This window comes from Bombyx mori, chromosome 9, assembly GCF_030269925.1.
Source record: "Bombyx mori chromosome 9, ASM3026992v2".
Taxonomy (NCBI): Eukaryota; Metazoa; Arthropoda; class Insecta; order Lepidoptera; family Bombycidae; genus Bombyx; species Bombyx mori.
In genome coordinates, this window is record NC_085115.1 from 12651478 (window position 1) to 12674743 (window position 23266).

Here is a 23266-nt window from a genome sequence, read left to right on the forward strand (position 1 = left end):
TATAACACTAAATATGAATTGCATTGACGTCAGTTTGTTTGTTTACGAGTGGTTTACGAATGTCACAAACATAACTCGACCGCGTAAACGTAATGATTTGTTTTGATTACTTCAGTGCTACTCAAATTTCCTGCTTAGTTTTTTAACTGGTGGTAGGGCTAATGTGAACCGGCTTTGTTAGTAGCCAGCATTCTGTAAACTTCCTTCTCAAGGAAATCATTCTCTCCAGTTTGAATGTCAGAATAGCCGTTATACAACGCGTTTGAGGCCTCGACCTTGCATCAATCAAGGTGACTGATTCCATTCACGATGTAATGTCTATGGGCTGTGCAAAAACACAATGTGCTCCTATTTCAAAGGCATCATACCTTCAGACGCTTTCGTCCTTACGGATCCATCAAATCTAATAACTCTTGCATTAGATGCCTTCGGCTCTAACACTAGGAGCAGGCTTAGGGACCCTGGTAACCGTACTCGTCGAACTCGGCAAAGAGTTCGACGGGTCACCTAACCCTATGCATCAGCCCGCTGAGTTTCTCGCCGGATCTTCTCAGCGGATCGCGATTCCGATCCGGTAGTATATTTATTCGAAAAGCAGCTGCTCTTGACTTCTTAGGTCTCCTTCGGAGATGCTCAGGCAGCTTTTTTTTTTATTGCCCTTGTAGGCAGACGAGCATACGGCCCACCTGATGGTGAGTGGTTACCGTCGCCCATGGACTTCAGCAATGCCAGGGGCAGAGCCAAGCCGCTGCCTAAAAAGCTACCTAAGCCCACTAGCTGTTACCTAATCCTATCCCTCCTTTGCTCGCCCACCTGTCCTGGTGAAACTGAAAGTCTCCGGGCCACCAGTAATCCTTCAATTATAAAAAAAAAACTTCAGTCGCTGCACTTTTACCATATTTTTTTTCAATTTTCAAGTACGTATCATTATGTACTTTTTTGCACTGTAATTTGTTATGCACGTTTTGTAAAATTATGTAGGTACAGACGAGACGCGGAGTCGTCGACCTTGTCTGACGTAATAGGCAGCCACTGTAAATTGCCTTGTGTTTACGGTTTTTCATAATATGAAATTTCTAACGTTTGGTCCCTTTTAAACTTACTTACCTTAGTAAATGAATATAATTTCCGTAAACTACCTTTTCGATATGGGGTGCGGTTCCCTTAGGTCTTGTAAAATTATTTCATTATGTTATCACGGCAACACTTCAAACAAGCGAAAACGAATTAATAGGATTTACAGTAAAAGCTCCTTATTTGCGGGGCATATGTTCCGTAAATACGCCGCGAATGCAGACGCCGTGTGCATATGTAGTGTAGTGGTACAAAGTATTTTCGGTTGGATATCTACGTATTGGAATACTTTTTATCCTTGTATATGTACCAATTAGATCCGCGAATAAAGAAATCTTTATCCGCGAATATAGAAATTGGGTCGCATTTTTTTTTAAGCTGCGTGTAGTGAAAACACGAATGAAGTAAGCGCGACTAAGGAGCCTTTACTATATACAGGTGCATTAGGAAAACTTTGAATTCAGGTTTTTATAAATTTAACGACACATTACTTCCTGCTCACACGTATGTACGTCTCTAGCCATCACGAGTAAAAAAGTGTGACCAGAAATATATGCAAATTAAAAACTCACGGGTCGTAATTAATACTTAGTTCCGCAAAGCGACTATGTTAGGAACAGCCATTAAAACCACAACAAACAAAACATTATTATTATTTTATTTAAAAAACATGCTTAGAAAAATAACATTACATCGAATTTGTATCGTATGAGACATATGAGTCGTCTATTATCAAAGGTGGCAGTCTGTGCAATTGGACAAAAAAAATTTATTGATATGTCAATACAGATTGATTTGAATATAATCGTCTGCTTCAAAGAATACGGTTCAAAACCTGCATTAAATAAAGGTTAATAGTTAACCTGTTATTTATCTAAGATGTCGTTCTGAAGAGTTTTGTGACTGCCGATGGAATACAAAGTAAATAATTCGTTTTTCTGATTTACCAATCATTGTCCAAAAGTCAGATTGCCGCCTTTGATAATAGTCGACTCATATCAGTTTTATACATAAACAACTATGCCTTAATATTAAAGCCTCAAAACAAAATGTGTATCAAACGCATAAGGCACAAGATTAGACATACATAATTACCTATACTTAGTTTACACACGGAGAGTCAATATACCGTAAATTTAGCTTTAATTAATAAAGGCAAAATAGGTACACACATAAAGAACAGATCTAATAATTACAAATGATAATTTTAGAATTGTACTCAAAATTGGTAAAAAATTACAATTTAGAATTATATTTTTGTATGACAAGCATAATTTCCAGTTATGCAACATAATTGTTAAAAAATAAATATGTACTATATATGTACAAAAATCGTAAAGAAACAATGTTATCGAATTTAATTATTAGCACGAAATACAATTTTCAAAATGCCGATTAAATAATCCTATTCTAACTTTGGCAGATTTTGTGACCAACGTCTAAAACTAATTTATTTTTAAAATGTTATCCAAAAATAATTTCGTATCATTTCCCGCGGCAACTACCATAAACAACCTAACGTTTAGATTTCTGTTTCTATTCCAATACGGATTAACGTAAAAATACATCTGCTTTTCGTAATTTTTATTTTAATGCAATATTTTTTTTAATACTGGCTGTTTTTCTTTTCGGAAAAATAAATATTTTCCTTTGAAAATGTACATGTAAATTACACTAGGCGGGAAACTAAAAACCATAGAGACAAAAATCGAAAACATTTCAAAATCCCGTATTTCATACAGAACTTCATAGTGAATAGAATCGGTTCCATTCATTCGTATTGTTTTCAAGGCTCATGCTATATAAACTTAAAAGACTAGGCGATAACTAGTGGAGAACGAATACTCAGAGATTCTTGCTGAACTAAGCGATTTCGCGTCCGGAACGTTTTGCTGGCGCGAACGCTTTCACTTTTAAAAGTCTGCGTTAAGGCACGATTCATAAGATAATAATAAAAATCTAAAGTTATCTCGATGCTGTTATAACTGTCTTGTGCGGGGCCACACACAGATCGTAGAGACATCGATTTGCAAGCGTTTACAACGCATTTTGGTTTTGTCTTTTTTTTTTTTTTTTAAATAACAGCGCAAGTTCATTACACTCGATCAGGTATTTGTACGTTTTATTTCACATCTGTTCACTATTTTGTCCATGAATTGAATTGGCTCAAAGGAATGTTTGGGTATTACTTTGAAAAGGAATGTTATTAATTATTGAATGTTGAAAGTTTTTATTTTTGTACTGAATCTTAATTTTTTTTATTCTAACTTTGAGTACCAATGTCTTTATTAGGTAAACGAAAGACACGTTACTTGAGGTATATTTTATATGTACGTTGATTTTCCGTATTATTTAGTGAAAGGCCGCCTAAGAATATAGGTACATACAAAAGGGCTATTAATAAAATTGTACTTTTATTATTATATCGGATGAATAATGGCAAGTTTTATCCGACAACAAACATACAGAATTATTTTATTTTATATATTCACAATGGTTTTTTTCCTTTTTTTTTAATTTACAGAACGTCTTTGAGTTTTTCAAAGCGATCGTCTATATATTTTATATTTGAGAAAAAAAGCTTTAAAACATTTTCATCGTGCAGTAAACAATATCACACATCAAACGGAACTCAGATGTTAGTTTTTTTTTTTTACACAGACACACAATGTAAGTAGTACTAGGATTCGCATTGTTATTGAAATTAAATATATATCAACGTGTGATTTTCGAAATTCAAAAAAATAAAATAACACACCATATACACCACCAGTAATTGACAAAAATAAATATAAATAAATTTATTTTTATCGAGAATATTGTAAATGAATTATTTAGTGAAAATCTATACAGTAAATATGCGGACAAATGGGCGAACTGAACTAATAGTGATGTGTCCAATACCTAAATAGAAATCTGAAAGTATAACCTTTACCTTGAGTATTATGTGATAGACCTTTTGGGTACCAAAGTAGATCCGACGTACACTTGAGAACATACAAATAAATTCCAAATATTTTTTGAATATTGACCAACTGACCCATAGACACAAACCACTAAGTTTCTCGCCGGATCTTCTCTCTGTTCAGCGAAGCACTGCTCTTGCTAGGGCCAGTGTTAGCAATGGGCTCACCTACCAGTCCGAGCGTAGCTGGAAACTATTCCAGGGACTACCCTTACGCTGCAAGCGCTTAGATAGGCGAAAAACAGGACCAATTGGGAATGACGTCATTAGTAGGTATTTTGTAAGGCTCTAGTGTTTACACCTGAGAGTGACGTCACGGAGTAATCAGCGTCGCGCTAAACAAATTACGACACACTTAAAAAGTATGCGTGTCAAACTGTTGTCCGAAAGCGCTTTCCGAAAAGTTGCGTCCACGTGTTTTGTGAGGAAAACACGCTATGATGAAATCGACTCACATTTTTTATATCGAAACTTCTGTACGAGTTCTTACGTGGAATTCGGCTACGCTAGAGTTAATTTGCATGTGTTTTTGTGAGGACAAGGTATTTGACCTCAGCGTTTTGGACGCTGTTTATTTCCGGTAATCGAACGGGCGGTGTATATGGCGTGCGCGTCAGTAGTAGTCGTGCTGCGGGTGTCGGTAACTCACGGCGGGCACGGGCGCGCGCTCCAGCCGCGAGTCCAGCGCCGCCAGCTGCTCCTCCAGCCGCAGGGACGAGCTCTCGAACCCGATGCCTGCACGCACAGTCAACACGGCCTTCATATGTGCCAACGTAGAGGGGATCTTAACCGTCTCATAGGGGGGCAATGCTAGGGGCAGCGGCTTAAATCTGCCCCTGGCATTTCTGAAATCTATAGGCGACGGTAGCCACTCGCTATCAGGTGGGACGTATGCTCGTCTGCCTATAAAGGCAATAAAAAAAAGTTGAAACCGCTAGTTAATATCTAAATGTCTCGTCTGTCTTTAGTGAAGTCGTCATGGCCTAAAGGATAAGACGTCCGGTGCATTCGTGTTCGATGCGATGCACCAATGTCCGAATCCTGCCGGCGAGTACCAATTTTTCTAATGAAATATGTACTTGTGATTTGTGTAATTACTGGTGGTGAGACGTATTGTGAGTCCGCACGGGTAGGTACTAATGCGTTTCGGTTTGAAAGGTGGGGCAGCCGCTGTAACTATACTGAGGCCTTACAACTCATGTTTCGAAGTGGGTATTGGCATTTACGTTGTAGATGTCTATATGCTCTGGTTACCACATAACACCAAATGGGCTGTGAGCTCCTCCATCCACATAAGCTATAAAAAAAGGTGGGTGAGATCATTCACTCTGGAGGACCATGACTATAATTTTCTCCCATAAATTCTTAGAATAATGAATAATTGACAAGTTGTATAAGACGGGCAGTGTTACCGCTGGAGTTGTCGTTGTGCGGCGAGTAGTTCCTGCGCGTGAGGTTGCGGTACCGGCCGGTGACCCCCTCGGCGCTGGAGAAGGAGGCCCCGGAGGAGAGCGCCACCAGCTCCTCGCGGCTGGAGTGGTTCCGGAGCGACGCGCCGCCCGCCTCGTACGCGGCGCTCGTGTGCTTCTGCAGCACCTTGATCATGGCGTCCCGCTCTGCCACCTTCGACTCCAGCTCTTTCACTCTACAGTATATGACGTACGGACTACCGTTAGATCAGTTACTGGTGGTAGGACCACTTGTGAGTCCGCGCGGGTAGGTACCACTACCCTGCCTATTTCTGCCGTGAAGCAGTAATGCGTTTCGAGGTAGGTACCACCACCCTGCCTATTTCTGCCATGAAGCAGTAATGTGTTTCGGTTTGAAGGGCAGGGCAGCCGTTGTAACTATACTGAGACCCTAAAGCTTATATCTTAAGATGGGTGGCGCATTTACGTTGTAGATGTCTATGGGCTCCAGTAACCACTTAGCACCGGGTGGGCTGTGAGCTCGTCCACACATCTAAGCAATAAAAAATAAAAAAAGATCAATGTAATCTGGAGGCAAACATTCTATGCCTCGGATCCACTAATGCATGTGCAGCACGGTTACATCCTACAGCCGGTGCCTGATACATAACTGGCGCTTGTTCACAAATGACTGCAGCCATGTAAGAAAACTATCATTTAGTAAATAACGGCGTGGTGTTCTAAAATAGCACCACTGCATCTACTCCCGTGAATGTCGTAAACAGGATTCACCTCACTTAAACGGTACACTCTGAATGTCAGGAGAGGGAGAGTTGTCGGCTTGTACGGGCTTGAAGGGCGAGAAGGCCAATAGAGACTGAGACTCGGATCACGTGTTTCGAGATACTAGGCGGCACAAATGTAATGATGTCTATGGACTTTGGCTTTGGCCACCCGGAAAATCTTCACATCACAAAACATTCATACAGTTGAGAGATCAGCCTTTATTTGAATGATAGCTCTGATCTATATAACAGGCCCGGTCAATGCGGGGGGTTGGGGGGGCACGGGCTACAAATGTGTCGGCGGACCTGCTCTCGAGGTCGGCGACCTTCTTCTGCGCGGAGTGCAGCTCGTCCATGTGGCGGATCTTCTCGCTGCGCGCCTCCGCCATGAGCCGCTCCGACTCGGCCGACGTTTTCTCGAGCGCCGCTATTTTTGCGTCCCTGCGATCGATTACACTGCGTTTACATCGATGTGTTACATTAAGCAACTTTTATTAAACACTAGCTGACCCGGCACACTTCGTAGTGCCTCAATCGAGAAATAAAAGACCTAAACTTTTGTATAAAATAAACTTAACACAAACAAAACAACTTTCACAAATAATTCAAGACCAACATTAGCTAAATCGGTACAGCCGTTCTCGAGTTTTAGCGAGACTAACGAACAGCAATTAATTTTTATATAATATATAGAATACGCAACTCGATTCGAGAAAAAAAAACCGTATGTAAATACTTATGTATGTCAGAAGTTGTACTTCTCGAGTGCAATTATTAAATTATTTGCCAACTCAATAATCATCCTATTCGTGTAATATTTATTTGTGATAAATTTAATAATAGTTACATAATTATCAATATTGTAGTACACTTTTTTTTGCAATAATACTCGTCACACACTAAAAGTGCACTTCATTATTCTCAAACGTAGGACTTCAAAAGAATGATGTGTAGTAGAACATACTACATCCCGTGACTTTTTTCCACATTTATGAGTTTACATAGATGCTAAACAATTTATAAACCACCGTCATTAGACATTTAAGCCTGAAGAAATGAACAAAATAAAACAATTTCCACAACTTCTCTTCTCGTGTTCCCGCCAAAATGTGTGTATATAATAATTATTTTAACAATTGACTTAGAGGTTTTTCCTGTCAGCAAAATCTGTTATATTTTTCCCTTAATTAATATCGCATCGGGCGAATTAACGTCGGATTAGATTCCCGCTATTAATAGCTACTTCGGAGGCTGATTCAAGCAAACGTTAAGACATGATGAAGAATTGTCGAAGCGTGAATACATACATATATATTAATACTAGCTGACCCGGCAAACGTTGTGTTGCCTTAAATAAGATTTCTAGGGAAATTCTAGTCTAATATATAAAATTCTCACAAACCTCATTCAACCACATAATATAGTAAGCGGCACGTAAGTTGGCAAGGTTTTGGTGTAGTGGGGGTAATGTCGCGCATAGTGTACATTGCAACAAAAAAATGGTCACTTTTATTGCCCGCATATATGTTAATTTTATTTTATTAAATTTTTTATTTGCCAAAATTTATTTTTAAGCTTGTGTGTTTAGAAGAAAGTTAAAGAAAAGAGAGGAATTCGTGAAGTGTATTAGGTGTTATAAATAAAATACAATTAAAAGTTAAAAAAATTATTTAAAAAAATATACTTAATATTAAAAATTATGTGTCGCCGTCGTCACTATCATTTTCTAATAGTGCTACCCCTTGGATTAAATTTATGGTAGCACCTTTTTTTTGAGCTGGTGGAAGGAGTTGGCTCCCTCGACCTCGTCCTCATCGTCGACATAACGAAGAGTCGCTGTCGTCACTGGCGTAAATAATAAAACGCTCAGTGACTGAATCGACTATAATTATTGTCATTGGTATTTGGTCCTGCCATTGCAAGCAAGTTTAAAACAATAACACTCGTAACAAAAACTAAATTTAAAACAGTAATAACAACTCGTAACAAAAACTCAATATAAACAAAGGGTTCCTACAACTTTAGTAGGCGCATGTGTAACCGGGAGCGAACGGAACGTGGACGCGGTGCGGGAGGGGAGGGTCGACTGACTTACCAATCGCGCGCTCGGAACGGTGCTACGTCTTTCCCCGCGTCCCGCTTGACAACCAAAGAGACCTAAAAAACGACTTTGCGCATCTAGCGACTCTTGCCAAGTTACGTGCCGGGGACTATACCTCATTATAACCAAGAAAAAAAATAAAAAATGTTTAGGGTGGACAGCCCTTATCACTTAGGGGTATGAAATATAGATAGTAGCCGATTCTCAGACCTACTAAACATACTATTGATACACAAATAAAACCAAAAAAACATGGCTGGCAAGCTTCGATTGATACATAAATAAAACCAAAGAAACATGGCTGAAAAATGTATAGTGAGTAAGACAGGAGACCGGCTTCGTCCTCATCCCTACTACGTGATGTTTGCTGGATGAGAGGCGACACCTGGCGGGGATAACTGATCGATTGAATTTAAAAAAAAAACATAATTAAAGGAACTTGAAATTATAAACTCTGAATAAGAATTTATCGTACTACAATTATAATATTTGATTGCCATCTTGCAACCTTATTGCGGATCTGTGCATAGAATAAAAAAAATAAAAATCGGGATGGAAAAATAGGGGTTGATCGTATAAGAGTGAAAATTGAGAGTAATATAATTTTTTTTTATTTTAAGTCATGACAAAATAAAAAATAAAATCTTGCCAAAAAATTTAAAATTTATAATTAACAAATAAAAAATAGGGGTTGATCGTAGAGGGGTGAAAATTTCAGAGTAATATGATTTTTTTTATTCTAAGTCATGACAAAATAAAAACAAAATTCTTGCAAAAAAAATTAGTTTTTAATTAGCAAATAAAAAATAAGGGTTGATCGTAGAAGGGTGAACATCGAGGATTGTATGTATTTTTGTATGTTGTATCATAAAAAAATAGAAGTTAAAAAATTTGTCTAAAAAATAAAAAATTAAATTTAGGGGTGGACTACCCCTAACATTTAGGGGGATGAAAAATAGATGTTGGCCGATTCTCATAGATACCAGATAAGCACAAAAAATTTCATCAAAATCGGTTAAGCCGTTTCGGAGGAGTATGGCAACGAAAACTGTGACACGAGAATTTTATATATTAGAATATAAATCTACAGTGGTTTTTACGGATGTTCCGTCATAACTACTGAACCATGCTTCCGATTGACTTGAAACTTGGTATCCATGTAGAAAATACATGACGTACTTAATGGATAGGCTAATACTGATATGAGTGTTGGACTCCCTACACCAGTTGCGGGGGCGTTAATGATGAGAATCTTTGTGGGGGTGAGAAATAATAACATTAATTTTAAATGCCCAGCGAAGCGGACGGGTACAGCTAGTATATATATATATATAACGGTCGTCTGGTGTAGTGGTAAGTGATATGGTCACTACACAAGGGGGTCGCGGGTTCGAATCCCGCCAAGGGAAGATATTTGTATGATAAATATAAATGTCTTTTCCAGGGTTATGGATATATATTAAATATATGTGCGTATATAATTTAAATATTTTATTTATTTCCGTTATCTGGTACCTGTAACACAAGTTCTTTACGAACTTAGTACGGGACCAGTTAACGTGGCGTGATTGTTATTAAAAAAATATTTATTAAATATTTATTATATGGTCGTGCCGGCTGGGCATGTGTCCCGAAGCGGACCGATGCAGCGCATAGAGTGCTCGGCGAGTACGTACTTGGGTATGGAGGCGGCGGAGACGGCCGCCTGGCGGAGCGCGGCCTCCTCCAGGTACCGCTGCTCCCACTTGGCGCACTCGCCCTCCAGCGCCAGCAGCCGCTCGTCGCGCTCCCGCAGCTGCCGCCGCAGCTCCGCCTCGCCCCCCGCGCCCCCCGCACCCGCCGCCGCACTGCCGCACTTGCACTCGCGCTTCCTGACCGCACGACACCCGACACATTCTTTATCACTACACGTCATGTCATCGACACCTCAACGTCGAATACATTTTTAATACTATTATAGCTAAAAAAGAAGGGAACATATACAAGGTGTTTAGACTCAATCACTATAAAAACAATAATTGAAAAGGGTTTAATGATTAGGGTATCCTATTGATAACATAAATTACACTCAATATGATGTGCAATGTATTTATATTTAAAATACACAAACTCTATTTGTAGTGTTAACTAATAGTTTAGATTTCGATTTGTTATTGTGTCAATTATTGAACCAGCTCACGGCACAACTGCTGGTTAATAGGTTGAAAAACAATAGCGCGTGCAAAATAGAAAATATTTAAGCCCGTAACATCAATCGTGTTTTAAAACAAAAATTAACAAAACTTAGTTCAAATTTGATCCATAAATTAAAGTTCTTATGTAATATCAACACGAAAACGAGTACCGTTTAGCTAAACTTAGATGATGTTTTGAGATGTGGCAGCATTCGTTTCAATATTTCCTTTCAATCTTTTATCAAGACTCAATTTCAAAGTACTCTGTATTTGACAGATGAAAGTTTTGACAAAAAAAGAAGCTTAAATATAACTATTCAAGGGAAATTATACGTTCTTGATCTTTCTAAATAATAAATAGCAAATAAGCGAGGCAATATGAAAATATATTGGAAAAAACCCTGATGTAAATAATCAAATGACCGAGCAAACCTGGTCCAAGTTAGCGAAAGAATTCAACAATCTGTTTACTTTGACATGACTCTAAAGATATCTCTGTGTATTGAATTTGAGACTTAAATACTAGCTGTTAATTCTCAGCGGTCAGTTTAAGTCCAATTCGCCTCCTCGTGACCGCTTAAACTTTGCAATAGTTTAAGCTCCGAAAGAAAGTTTATTTATTATTAAATTACGAGTAGATCGTTAGTCACCGCTTAAATTTACGATTTTAGTTAAAGTTCTTTTTTTTATTGCTTAGGTGAGTGGATGAGCTCACGGCCCACCAGGTGTTAAGCTTTTACCGGAGCCGATGGACATCTACAACGTAAATGCTATCACCTACCTTGAGACATAAATTCTAAGGTCTCGGTATAGTTCAACAGCTGTCCCACCCTTCAAACCGAAACGCATTACAGCTTCACAGCAAAAATAGGCAGGGCGATTGATATAACGGGCCTTAGTTAGTGCGCGCGCTACCTGAGCGTGTTGAGCTCTGCCTCGAGCTGCGCGCGCAGCTGGCGCTCGGAGTGCTCGCGGCGGTCGGCGGCGTGCTGCAGCGAGCCCAGCGCGCGCTGCAGGCCCAGCACCCGCTCCACGTAGCCGCCCGCGTGCCGGCACTACCAACATACATACATACATACATACACAGACATTATTTATAGATAAGCAACTCAAGCACTCAACAATAATGTTTACGGGCGTCGGCCACTAGATGGCTTCGCTTCGATTAGTTTCTCATTGCTTCTGTTGATAGCAGTAACAATTTGCCTATCCTTTTTTTAAATTTTAATAAAGTATTTTGTAAATTTTCAGAAACCACTAATTGATAAAATTGAATCAATTCGTCTACAACAAATAAAGCCTTGTACATACAAGTCGCATTAGAAGTTCCACTTCAATTATTTAATTGTAATAATTGCAATAACTGTCTAGTAGGGTTGACAAGTAGGTCTCCCTGAGGCCGCCGGTTACCTCCTCCTCGAGGCGCACGACGTTGGCCTGCGCGTTGGTGAGCGCGGTGTCGAGGATGTCGATGTGCGTGCGCTGCTCCTGCAGGGTGGCGCGCTGGGCCGCCATCTCTATCTCTTGCCGCTCCTTGGCGCACGCCAGCTCCTTATCTGTCAACAGACAATCCACTTCAGATACCCATTCCAGGACGCACTTCCCCATGGACAACGTAATATTAACTAACCATAACTGTTCATAAATATATTTACTGAACGCAATCAAATTTTTTATTTTTCCCGCTTAAACGCTCAAAGCTACAATATGACGTTAACTTATGTTTTCTCAAAGGATATATTTACACCATCCGACTAGTAAAACAGTTTTAAAATTCGTTCAATATTACCATCGGTTAGTTAGACATTTCATATACAAATATGCCGAGCGGCCGGCCACATTATCCTTTGCACCAATGATCGACGGGTCACAAAAGTCGCAACGTGGGCAGACAACCAATGAGGTGGACCGACGACCTGGTCAAAATATCTGGAAGGAACTGGATGCGAAAGGCAAGAGACCGAAAGGAATGGAAAAAATTTGAAGAGACCTACAATCAACATTGGGTGGAAACGGGTTGACGAAGAGATAGTATGTATATGTCGGAGAAGCCACAATTATTAACACTATCGTCAGATATCGTAGGGGCGAATAGGGTGATCGAGCTAAGAGAAATATTGAGTACACCAATATTGTAGGCAGCGGCTTGGCTCTGCCCATGGCATTGCTGAAGTCCATGGGCGACGGTAACCACTCACCATCAGGTGGGCCGTATGCTCGTCTGCCTACAAAGGCAATAAAAAAAAAGTAAAAAAAAAAACGTTTGTTGTCTTAGAACAATTTAGAAATCTTCTCTTGACGTTTGCAAACGAAAAAGAATGAGTTCTTCGGACGGAGGCAGCGCTCTTCTAGAAGGTTGGTTGGTAAGTGGGATGGTGTCTTCATCGGCTAGGCTCTGTCGTAGCACGAAGTTAGCAGAGTTTCGACGATATCGCAATCGTGCTGCGTTTAGTTTAGCTACCAAACGAATGACCGACATAATATATAACAGTAATGAAATAATTTCGTTGACCACGAAGAGGCCAGCAACCCCCCCCCCCCCCCCACGTCCGACGAGCACAAGGGTGGTGGGTGCTCCCCCCCGCGCGGCGTACGTACTCTGCGTGATGAGCTGCGCGATCAGCATCTCCCTGCTCTGCAGCTCCTTGCGCAGTGCGTCCGCGCCGCCGTCGCCCTCGGTGCGGATCCCCTGCGACAACACCTCCACCTACGATTTTGTTTTTGTTTTAGTTCAAATAGTTCACATGAAACTTAAGCATTAATAAAAACTCGTTATCCCCCGGTAGTCGAAATTCGATTATAATTAATTTTATTGAAATTGTAACTTGGTACACTATTATGATTCTATTGTCAAATACCTTCTATAATCACAGATTTCGCCAAGACTACACTTTATACAAATATTAATAAAGACAAACAATATTTAATTTATTCTCAATTTGACCACAGACTATGAGCATAATAATAAGAAAAGTTTAACAATAAACAAATAGTATGCATGCGTGTATGTGTCAAACACATGGTAGTGTGTGTTATGTTTTTTTTATTGATTTAATGTAGTTTCTATGTATAATTTCTCCTTCTCTATATTCTCTATAAGTGTGAGATATTTTATACTCCTCCGTCGTTTGATCACTTAGATGCGAAGCCATTTGATATAAATGACCTACATTATATTTCTGTTTACCTGTTAAATTGTTTTGAAAGACAATTTAGAGAATAAGTAATTTTTTTTATGTTAATGGGGTTAGGGTTGGGGAAAAAAATAGAGGTAATTAGGAGGGAAGACAATTAAGAAAATCAGTATTTTTTTTTATGTTAGTGGAGTTAGGGATGGGGGTAATCAGGGGGAAGACAATTAAAAAAATCAGTTTTTTTTTATGTTAGTGGGGTTATTGTTGGGCACCTGATGTTTGAGCGCGCGGTTGAGGTCGTGCAGCCGCCTGGTGTCGGCCTGCAGGCGCACGCGCGCGGCCCGCTCCAGGCGCTCCCGTCGGTCGCACGCGCCCACCAACTCTTCGTGGGCGCTGCGGACTTTCTCCACCTCCTCTTCTAACTGCAAGTACACGCCATTCGTTACTGACATACTCGAGTCTGGCCGCTCGATCCGAACTACGTGCATTGCGATCTAGGAAAGCGAACGCCAGTCCCTACAGAAGCAAACGGAACACATGAATACTTGGCGGCTTGAATGCACGCGATGATTGGCCGCTTGCAATCCGGAATATTTAACTGAAGACACCAAAAGTAAAGGGGTAAGATTAAAAGAAGATAATTACATAGCCAATAAAAATCTTCTTATCTCAAATTTTGCAGTGCCGCAATATGAAATTCTTTGAAATCGATTCAGGAATGAGATGATTCGCAGTACAACTAAAATAAGTGGCATAGCCCAAAGTATTGCGAGGTTGAGGTGGCAATTAGGGCAGATTTTTCGAAGAATAGATGGCTGCTGGGGCCGAGTGGCGACCGCGCACCGATCGTGGAAATCCGTTGGATATAAGTTGTGGCTCACTTTGGGGGAGCTTTGGGATAGCCTACACTATTTTCCACTAAATAAATAAATAAAAGGGGACAAGACATATGGTCACCAGATCAAATCAGGATTCTAAAAACTAATATAAATATATACCGAAAAATGTTTAAATATTAACCACCCAAACAAACAGCAAACAAATCTGTTGGCTACATGAATATCTGCCCGATGTGAGAACCGAACCTTCCGCAATCGGCCTAGTACTCCCGCTGACAACTGTTCCTCCAGGTAAATAAATATAAGTCCGACGGTATGCCTGTAGTGTAGGGGTGCGTTACCTTGGTCGTCTTGGCGACCCTCTCGCAAGCGTCGGCGAGTTGTCGTTTGAGGTGCTGATTCTCGGCGGCGAGTGCATCCAGTACTGCGGCGAAGGCGTCGTCGGGCTCCTCGAGCGAGCCCTCGCCGCCGCTGCACCAGCCGCTCGACTCGGACCCCCCCGGCACCGCGCGGACACCCACGCTTTGGCAAAACCGTCCACATCACTATTCACCTTAATCTACAGATATATTGAATTCAACGATCATATGTGCACGTTTTTGTTAACATACTGTTGTTGGAAGTTGAACATTTTAAAATATTTTTAAAGAATTTTTTTTAAAGATCATAAGATTTAAAATAAAGATTAATAATATCAGTATTTTTTTTTTTAATGCATTCAGCAATTGCGCATAGGGATATCACGCCAAGCTCCATTTTATTATGGTTCTTTATTGTTCCAGAGTCAAATTTACTTCGATAAGCCGCGCGATCCGATAGCCCTTTTATCGTACTAGCTAGCTAGCAGCTAGAAGCTGCCTCGGATTATATCTGCGACTCAGGCGACGGGACAATGGAAAGACGCCGTCGCCTTACGGCCGTTTTCAATAACGTATCTGAGTTTTCGGATAGATAGCTATCTCCGAATATCGGCAAGAGCGTATCTATCCTTAGTTTGCGTTTCACAATCACGGATAAGTGCTATCTCTCTTTAACCAACAGTAGATAGCTTCTTCCCTCCGATTTATCCGAGCCTCTTGATACGTTTCGTTCTACTACAAATACGAAACAACATCAGGATCAAGACTTATTTTATTTTATTCTAAATTATAACTATAATTTAACCAGCATATTGTAGACTATCATAAACACATTTGTTTATAACAAAAAGTAATAAAAACATATGTAGATTTTTTTAAATTGGACGTATTGCTATTTTTATCCTAGTCGAAATTATGAAACGAAACGTTTTGACAGTCCGTTTACCAATAAGCAGTGATCAGTTTCTTTTGTTTGTTTTTCTATTGTTTACCTACTATATTATATGATGACTTACCTCCAAAACGCTTTAAAACTTTCGTTTATAATTCTAAGTGTGTTTATAATTAAAGAGCTACAGTGAAATAAAATGAATTCTGTAAGTATCTATGAACTACATTGATAATAATAATTTTACTTTGAAAACTTTGAGTTCAAGTTTAGAAAATATATCTTTTTCAGTCAAGAAAGGCAGCACCCATGACAAAAGATGAGACGATGATTCTAGCAGAACTTGTGGCGGCGAAAAAACATTTCAGTAATAAGGCAACAAATGCCACAAACAATAAATTGAAGGAGCAGGCTTGGCAAACCCTTGTAAATGATTTTAATTCGTCGATTCGTCGTTTCCAACTCCATCGCAGCTTCGACTAAAATGGGAAAACTTAAAGAACGCTACGGCAACATAAGAAACAACCTTAGTAAGGTTAGTATAATTAGTTGATTGTTTGTCTCTAATAACACATTGATAAACATGATTTTTTCTTCAGGTTGCCGTAGTAGTTGAAATAATTATGCTTTTTGTTACAGGCTGGAGGTGGTAAGGATTGCAGATGAAATTTTGGATAAAGCATGCACATTGTTGTAGGTCACATATAATATTTTTAACACTTTTACAGCCAAGCGGAAACAAGATGGAAGAAAAGAAATGCAAGGCTAGCATAGGGACAATGCATTAGCAGAATATCTAATAGCAAAAAAGAGACTTGACTTGGAAAATAAAGAAAAGGAGATTGTTGTAGCAAAAGTAAGTTAGATTTAGATAATTTAAAAAATTAAAAATTACTTAAATGGAATATTAAATTTCATAAATTAAGTAGGCAATAATAATTTTATGTTAGATAGTTTTTTAAGTATATGTACAAATTCTAAATTAAATATCTTGCATGTACTAACTACCATGTAATTATCATTTTGGAAAATAAAAAATAGTCAAATTATATTTGGAGTTTATTTTATAAATTATCTTTGGAAGCAATTATTTATAAGTACATAGTTGTATTTCAGATGTAAGTTTTGAAAAATTGTTACGAACAATTATATTATTTTCCTGTAATGTATCTGCGACTGAAATTTCTGATTCTAATTCTTCTAAATTCATACTTCTGACGATATTATGCAGCATGGCAGCTATAATAACAGCTTGCATATTTTCTAGTTTTAATCTACTTCTCAATGATATACAGGGAGTCTTCTTTTACAAACACCAATGCATCTGAAAATTATACATTATTCGCTTAAATTATTTTACAATACAGTATATAAGCTCTTAACTAAAAAAGAAGATTACCTCTCTATAGTATTTCTTGTTTTAATATGCGATTCATTTTAAATCGTTCCGATTGAGTATGTGGGTTAATTAATCACGTTAAAAGATTGGGTTGTGGGGATAGCCTCTATCGGCAAGCAAATAGCAATTTCCAAGTCCACCTTGTTATCAATGTTCTCTTGATATGTAGATAATTTATTATAATAGTGTCATATTAAATTCATATAAACACCTAAATATATAATATAAATAAATAAAAATATAATAATAATATATAATAATAATAATATAAATAAGGTAATATAAATAAGAAATACCTTTTCAATCGGAATGGTTAATTATAGTTGTATCATGAGTAGACCCAGGCCATCAAGCAACAACATTTTGAAACATCAATGATGCATTGCACACAAATTGCACATTCAAAATACTCTTTTTCTATTTCAAAATTCCTCTCCTATATTTGAATCTGTAACACAAATATAAAATGTAGAGGTATCAGTGTGTAATAAGAATGAAGGTAAATAGCCTACCAGGTTATAGTATTAGTATATGAATGTCATTTAGGGCACCATGGGAATCCAGCAGTATTATAGAATTCCTGTTGAGTGTGATTTTGTAACACAACAAAAATTAGGTATAATTTTGCTATTGCTATAAACAAATATAAGTTGTAATAACGAGTACTTTTATGGTTAAAATTTATCTTACCTTTTTGACGTTACACTCAAATATGGTCTCATTAAATTAATCAATTCATTCACAACACCTTTGCTCAGAAATCTATAGTCAAATTCGTAATTATTGATCTTCGCCATATAATTCAGACGATCTTTATTTTCCTAACCATATGATATCGGCCTCACTATCACTATCTGCATCACAATCCATTATCATTTGAAATAATTCCATATCACTATCATCATATTGTAGCAGATATGCCAATATGAAGAGAAACAATTATTAAATTATAGCGATTTACTTTCGAAAGATAAACATGTAACGGGCCGATTTTGACAGATAAGCGAATGCCCATACTAGAGATAGCGCCGCCTACCGGAGAGTTACTAAAAACTCATATTGAAACGGAAGTAAGCACGATTTGTATGAGCGTTCTATCTTTAGCAGGCTATCCGTCCTCCCGACGATGGATAGATAAATCCGATAGGAACTGCTGCCCGTCGATAGGTTATTGGAACGTAAGTAAGGACAAAAATATAGATTTGTCTATCTTTAGTAACCGAAACTAGGGATAGATAGGTTATTGAAAACGGCCGTTAAACATGTCCTATCGGATACTCCCGACCTACTCTCGGCACTTTTAGGTATAAAAGGCAAAGAAAATTCATTTCATTTACCCGGAAACATTTTTTTCGCTTCCACCACACCAAGTTAGACCAGAGACACTTTAAATAACAAACCATTAACTCCGGAATGAGGTTTGTTCTTCAAAATTATTTCATGACGTGTCCTTCTTCAAATATTAATTTATATTTCACTTATATGACGACTACTAAAAGGAAATTCTTGTATTTTTCATGGTAGACAGCAGTCGGAGTTTTTTTCTTATTGCTTAGGTGTGTGGATGAGCTCACAGCCCACCTGGTGTTAAGTGGTTACTGGAGCCCATAGACATCTACAACGTAAATGCGCCACCCACCTTGAGATATAAATTCTAAGGCCTCAGTATAGTTACAACGGCTACCCCACCCTTCAAACCGAAACACAGAGTTAGTGTTGATTTAGGTAAAATTTGTAGTTTTAATTTTAATATAATCTAAGACGTACATCAACTCACCTGGTTAGATCGGGCTGTGATCTTGACAAATTCAATTTCTCTTTGCTTAGCTTAGCTTTCGACGCTTTGCCTTTATTTTTTCGAGGTTCCTCCCTCAATGGAGGAGCTCGAGGCGAGGCAGGAGGCGTGAGGCCGTGGGGTGTAGGCGACTGAGCCACCTCTTTCGCAAGGTGTTTTAATACTGACGACTGATTTAAAAAATCGTCTGGTATTTCATTTATTTCCTGTCGTCAATAATAGCAGAGGTTTAATCAAAAGATTCACAAACATTTTGATCCTATAGATGGATTTTGTTTTGGATAGTTTTGAATGGAATACTACCATCCTTAAACTAGGTAGTTGTGATATATCGATTGATACACTTAAGAGTTGTCTGAGCGTATCATATCGACAACTGAAGACAAACCTATTTGAGAATCATCTGATTCATTACAATAAAATTTGGAAACTATTTTATGTACCTATCAGTATTACTTCAAATAATCATGTGTGACATATATTAGTTTAGTTTATGTAGTGATAAAAATTATTAAATTTGTATTGTTAATATATCAAATTCAGAAAAAAATCCTTACCTGAACACCATGATCCGGAGGGCTAGTGTATATCCTTTGGCCGCCAATATCAATGTAGTTAGCTGTGCTTGTAACCGGTTGTTCTTTATGACTCTTTGGTAAAGGTATACCGCTTGGTTTCTTACCAACTTCAGCCTTTTTAAGTGTATGATAAGGTGATGATTGTGTAGCAGGGTGCTTTACTTCACTGCTTGAACGTTCATGTTCACTATTAAAATTTAAATGAATATTTATTTATTACCATTTAAAAATTTGTATAAAGCTAATATATTTACTAAACTAAATCAATTAGTGAAGGTAGCTGCCTTCTTTGTTTGTTATATCGGTCAATATTCCCTTTTTGTGTGTATGTAGTAGCTATTAACAAACTTTAATATTATCAATTAAAACTAAATGAATTTTTCCCTTCAAAACATCAATTTAACATTAATTTTAATAAAATGAAACTAAATCTTGAGATGTAAGTGATTCTGGTTGAATTTTGAACAATTAGTGAATATAAGTTACATAAGTCTTCACTTAATAGAAAGTTGAGTTCAAGTTTCAATTCAGAAAAAAGAAGAAAGTTTCAATTCTCACTCATTCATTAATAGTATAAACTAAATAATAAATATGTCTTTGTTCTACAAACCGTATAGGTGTGGGTCTTGATGGCCATGAATCATCCTGGTTGTGAATTATTAGAGTGTTGTATGAGGATGATGACACATCTAAAGAACTTCTGTTACTGTTTGAACCACCTACTGAATCTTTCAGTGAATTACGATTGCTTCCTGGGATGCTTTCCTAAAATAAAAGTTTTTTTTATATGTTGTTCACGTAGATATTGCAAAGTTCTCATAAGTGATTATTGAGATCAAAGCCATTATACTAACAGTTACTATCTGAGCTTCAATATGATACACACAACATAATTATAGGAATAAGAACCTAAGCTGTCATACACCTCCAGAAATGACATAAATTTTGTATAAATTGCAGGTTTGTAATGTGGCTTGCTTTGTGCTTTACTGTGTGACTCCAATTCTTTATTTATTTCCACAAAATTTCTATCAGAAGATAAACTTATTCATTACTTGACCAGAACAAGGACTGCATGGCAACATAAACATTAAATAACAATTTTATAATAATATCAAACTTTCTAGCATTGAAGTTTAAGCAAGGTTTAAGTGTAAGAATAAGGGATGCCTATAGCAGTGTTTGTTTTTTTAATAGTACATTGTGCACCAAGGGAGAAAAGTAGGATGTTTCCTCCCACGTGTAAAATTGCCCGCGTGGCAAACACGGGGGATGAGATGTCCTACTTTTTTCCTGCAGTGCAAATACTATTTTCTCTCCTACCAGGCCAAAAGTTCGTGGAGAATCGGGCCGGGGTCCAGGGGCGAAGCCCTGGCCGGGGGTAGCCGTACTCATAAAAAAAACAATTTAACTGTTTTTTTATTTTTAAATAAACTACTACTAATTAAATAAGAACTGTCTGATGAACTCATCTTTGTTTAATACTTCAGTATTAAATTTTATTGCATTTTGTTTATTTCACTTTTACACTAAACACAATATTGCAAATTACCTGAGCACAATGGTGGAGAATTTTAGGTGCGTGAGAGCAAACGTACACTAACGCGCATGCGCACTTGTACCCAGGGAGGAAAAAAGTTACACTTTCTTCCCTGTACAGCAGGAGGAAAACTGAACTTTCAGCATAGGTAGGAGAAAAATATATTTGTTTATAAATTTTACATTCTAATTTAAATTTGAAAAGATGTACATACCTTCAATGAGTTTCTATTATTATTTATTTGGCTCTGGTTCTCTTGTCCCTGTGGTTCAACCCGAGCTGTATGCCTGACCACATAACGTTCCTCCCTTGATAAATTTTCATTCGAAGTCGATACATCTGTTTCACTGCCAGATAAACTTTGAGGGAAACTGCCAGGCACTATTAATTACAGAGGAGTACAATTTAATTTCCATGTGAAATGTTTACTTTATAACTCAGTCTAGGTCGATCATGTAATTAAACTTACACTATTTCTATATTTAAGAAACCTTTTTTCAAAGAAACCTATATAACAAAATAAACTGCGACCAAAAGGGAAAACAAATTGATCCTGTTTACCTCAAAATTGTGATATTTGTTAATAAAAATACAACAAGCTTTTAACAACCAAAATAAAAATTATAGTAAACCAAATCTTAATTGGAAATAAATACTTTTAAAGAATCATAAAAAAATTGTACATTCTATTTCTCTAGTTCATTTAGCTAAATACACCGCCATCATTCAGAAATGAATTTATGTTAAAGCTCTAAGATTTGAAAGGCCAGGAATATCAGATAGTTTTAGGGTTGTGTTTTTTTAAACTATTTTTGACAAGACAAGCATGGAAACATAGGGTTTGATTGAGTTGACATGCAAGATGATCCTTATAAGTTAACATTTTTATTTTTAAGTTCATTTCAGTGCCTTGAAGATAAAATTCAATTTTTTTAAAATACTCCAAGGGTACTAAATTTTTACTAAAGTTGTGTAAACCTCTCATCATCATCATCGCAGCCCCCAGATACATATGCTATTGAGACCAAGAATATCATAAATGCAAAAACTGCATTTTTAATGTTAAGCAGTATCTTTCTTAGATATATTTATACTTCAAAATTTAAAAGAAAACAAAAAGTTAATTTATACTATGCATCCCAATCAGAAATTAAGGACAAGGTTACAAATTAGGTGATGGTAAATATGACTAATCAGATAACAATGCAATCTTAATTGTATATTATTGTAACAATCACCAGTTTGTTTCTGTGCTCTCTGTATGTTGTTCGTAAACGAAAGGAACCGTCCGGTTGGCCTCATTGACCCCATGTTATTGTAAAATATGACTTCACTTATTTTTTTACAACCATTTCACCACAGATAAACACAGCTACATGAGTTTTCTGAAAGAGAAACAACCCACTCCTTTATTGAAATACCTTCAATAAGCGAAATAATAGTATACTATACGTAGACTACGTCGTCAACCACGCAATATTTAATAACTAAAATACACAAGATTTATAAATTGAAGGAAAAATTTCATATCGTTTCTATAACTAATAATTTCGACATCGATACTAGGATATACCTTAAAAAGCAAACTCACAATCTTTCATAAAAATCATTGATTTTGAAGTCAGATTTTTAAAAACTTCGAAACGAAATAGGTAGGTATGTACTACCTCAAAAAGCTTTTCTGAGCAACCAAAAAATATTTTGATATTTTGATCTACGATTTTGATGGCGATGGCGATTGGCATTTTTCATTTTGTTCAATTAGTCAGGCAAAGGGAAATTACACATTTGTATGAAACTTAGTCTGTTTCATAGTCTTGAATTATCATTTTTCTATACTGCAATTTTTCTGAGAAAGAACCACATAGTTAAATTATTACACATCTAGGAATACTAGAGGATAGATGAGAACTCTTTCTTTTATAATCGTACACAGCACTGTTTATACAACGTATTCGTTCCGTGATTCGTTAACAATTTCGCAGGACTTGAACCATTCAGACAAACAGTCGTGGCTTCTCGAGTTCTTCCAAAGAGTCCACTAAAGTCTATATAAAACCACAATTTTATTGAGACTTTATTTAATTCCATCTCATCTCGTTTCGTTTAATTTCATCCCAGTTGGTGACAGCCTCAAATAAATTAACTTTATCTCAATTCATCCATACAGTTTTTCACTCCATATTATTTTTCATTTAACAGAAAATTTTAAAGATTAGACTGTA

The 23266-nt window shown here is 37.4% G+C and overlaps 1 protein-coding gene and 1 long non-coding RNA gene across 5 annotated transcripts; one reads left to right on the forward strand and one right to left on the reverse strand.

Moving 5' to 3' along the window:
• Positions 1 to 1711: 1711 nt before the first annotated feature.
• On the reverse strand, positions 1712 to 22970 carry LOC101735843 (angiomotin). Of its 3 annotated transcripts, none has more exons than XM_038012869.2 (15): positions 22633 to 22970; positions 22280 to 22426; positions 21256 to 21422; positions 20112 to 20266; positions 19481 to 19688; positions 18906 to 19129; positions 14823 to 15003; positions 13915 to 14064; positions 13107 to 13215; positions 11919 to 12064; positions 11424 to 11563; positions 10011 to 10205; positions 6540 to 6674; positions 5452 to 5684; positions 1712 to 4774 (listed from the first exon to the last, which is right to left on the reverse strand). In XM_038012869.2, the coding sequence occupies exons 2-15, from the start codon at positions 22350 to 22352 to the stop codon at positions 4653 to 4655; spliced, it is 2238 nt and encodes a 745-aa protein (XP_037868797.2). In that variant the 5' UTR covers positions 22353 to 22426; positions 22633 to 22970; the 3' UTR covers positions 1712 to 4652. The 3 variants fall into 3 exon arrangements, with proteins under 3 accessions (XP_037868797.2, XP_037868799.2, XP_037868798.2); XM_038012871.2 differs by having other exon boundaries at positions 22709 to 22848; XM_038012870.2 differs by having other exon boundaries at positions 22615 to 22783.
• LOC134199399 (uncharacterized) lies at positions 15100 to 16778 on the forward strand. Of its 2 annotated transcripts, XR_009973881.1 has the most exons (3): positions 15236 to 15937; positions 16021 to 16264; positions 16369 to 16778. It is a non-coding gene; the product is annotated as an uncharacterized LOC134199399 (long non-coding RNA). The 2 variants fall into 2 exon arrangements; XR_009973880.1 differs by having other exon boundaries at positions 15100 to 16264.
• Positions 22971 to 23266: the final 296 nt, after the last annotated feature.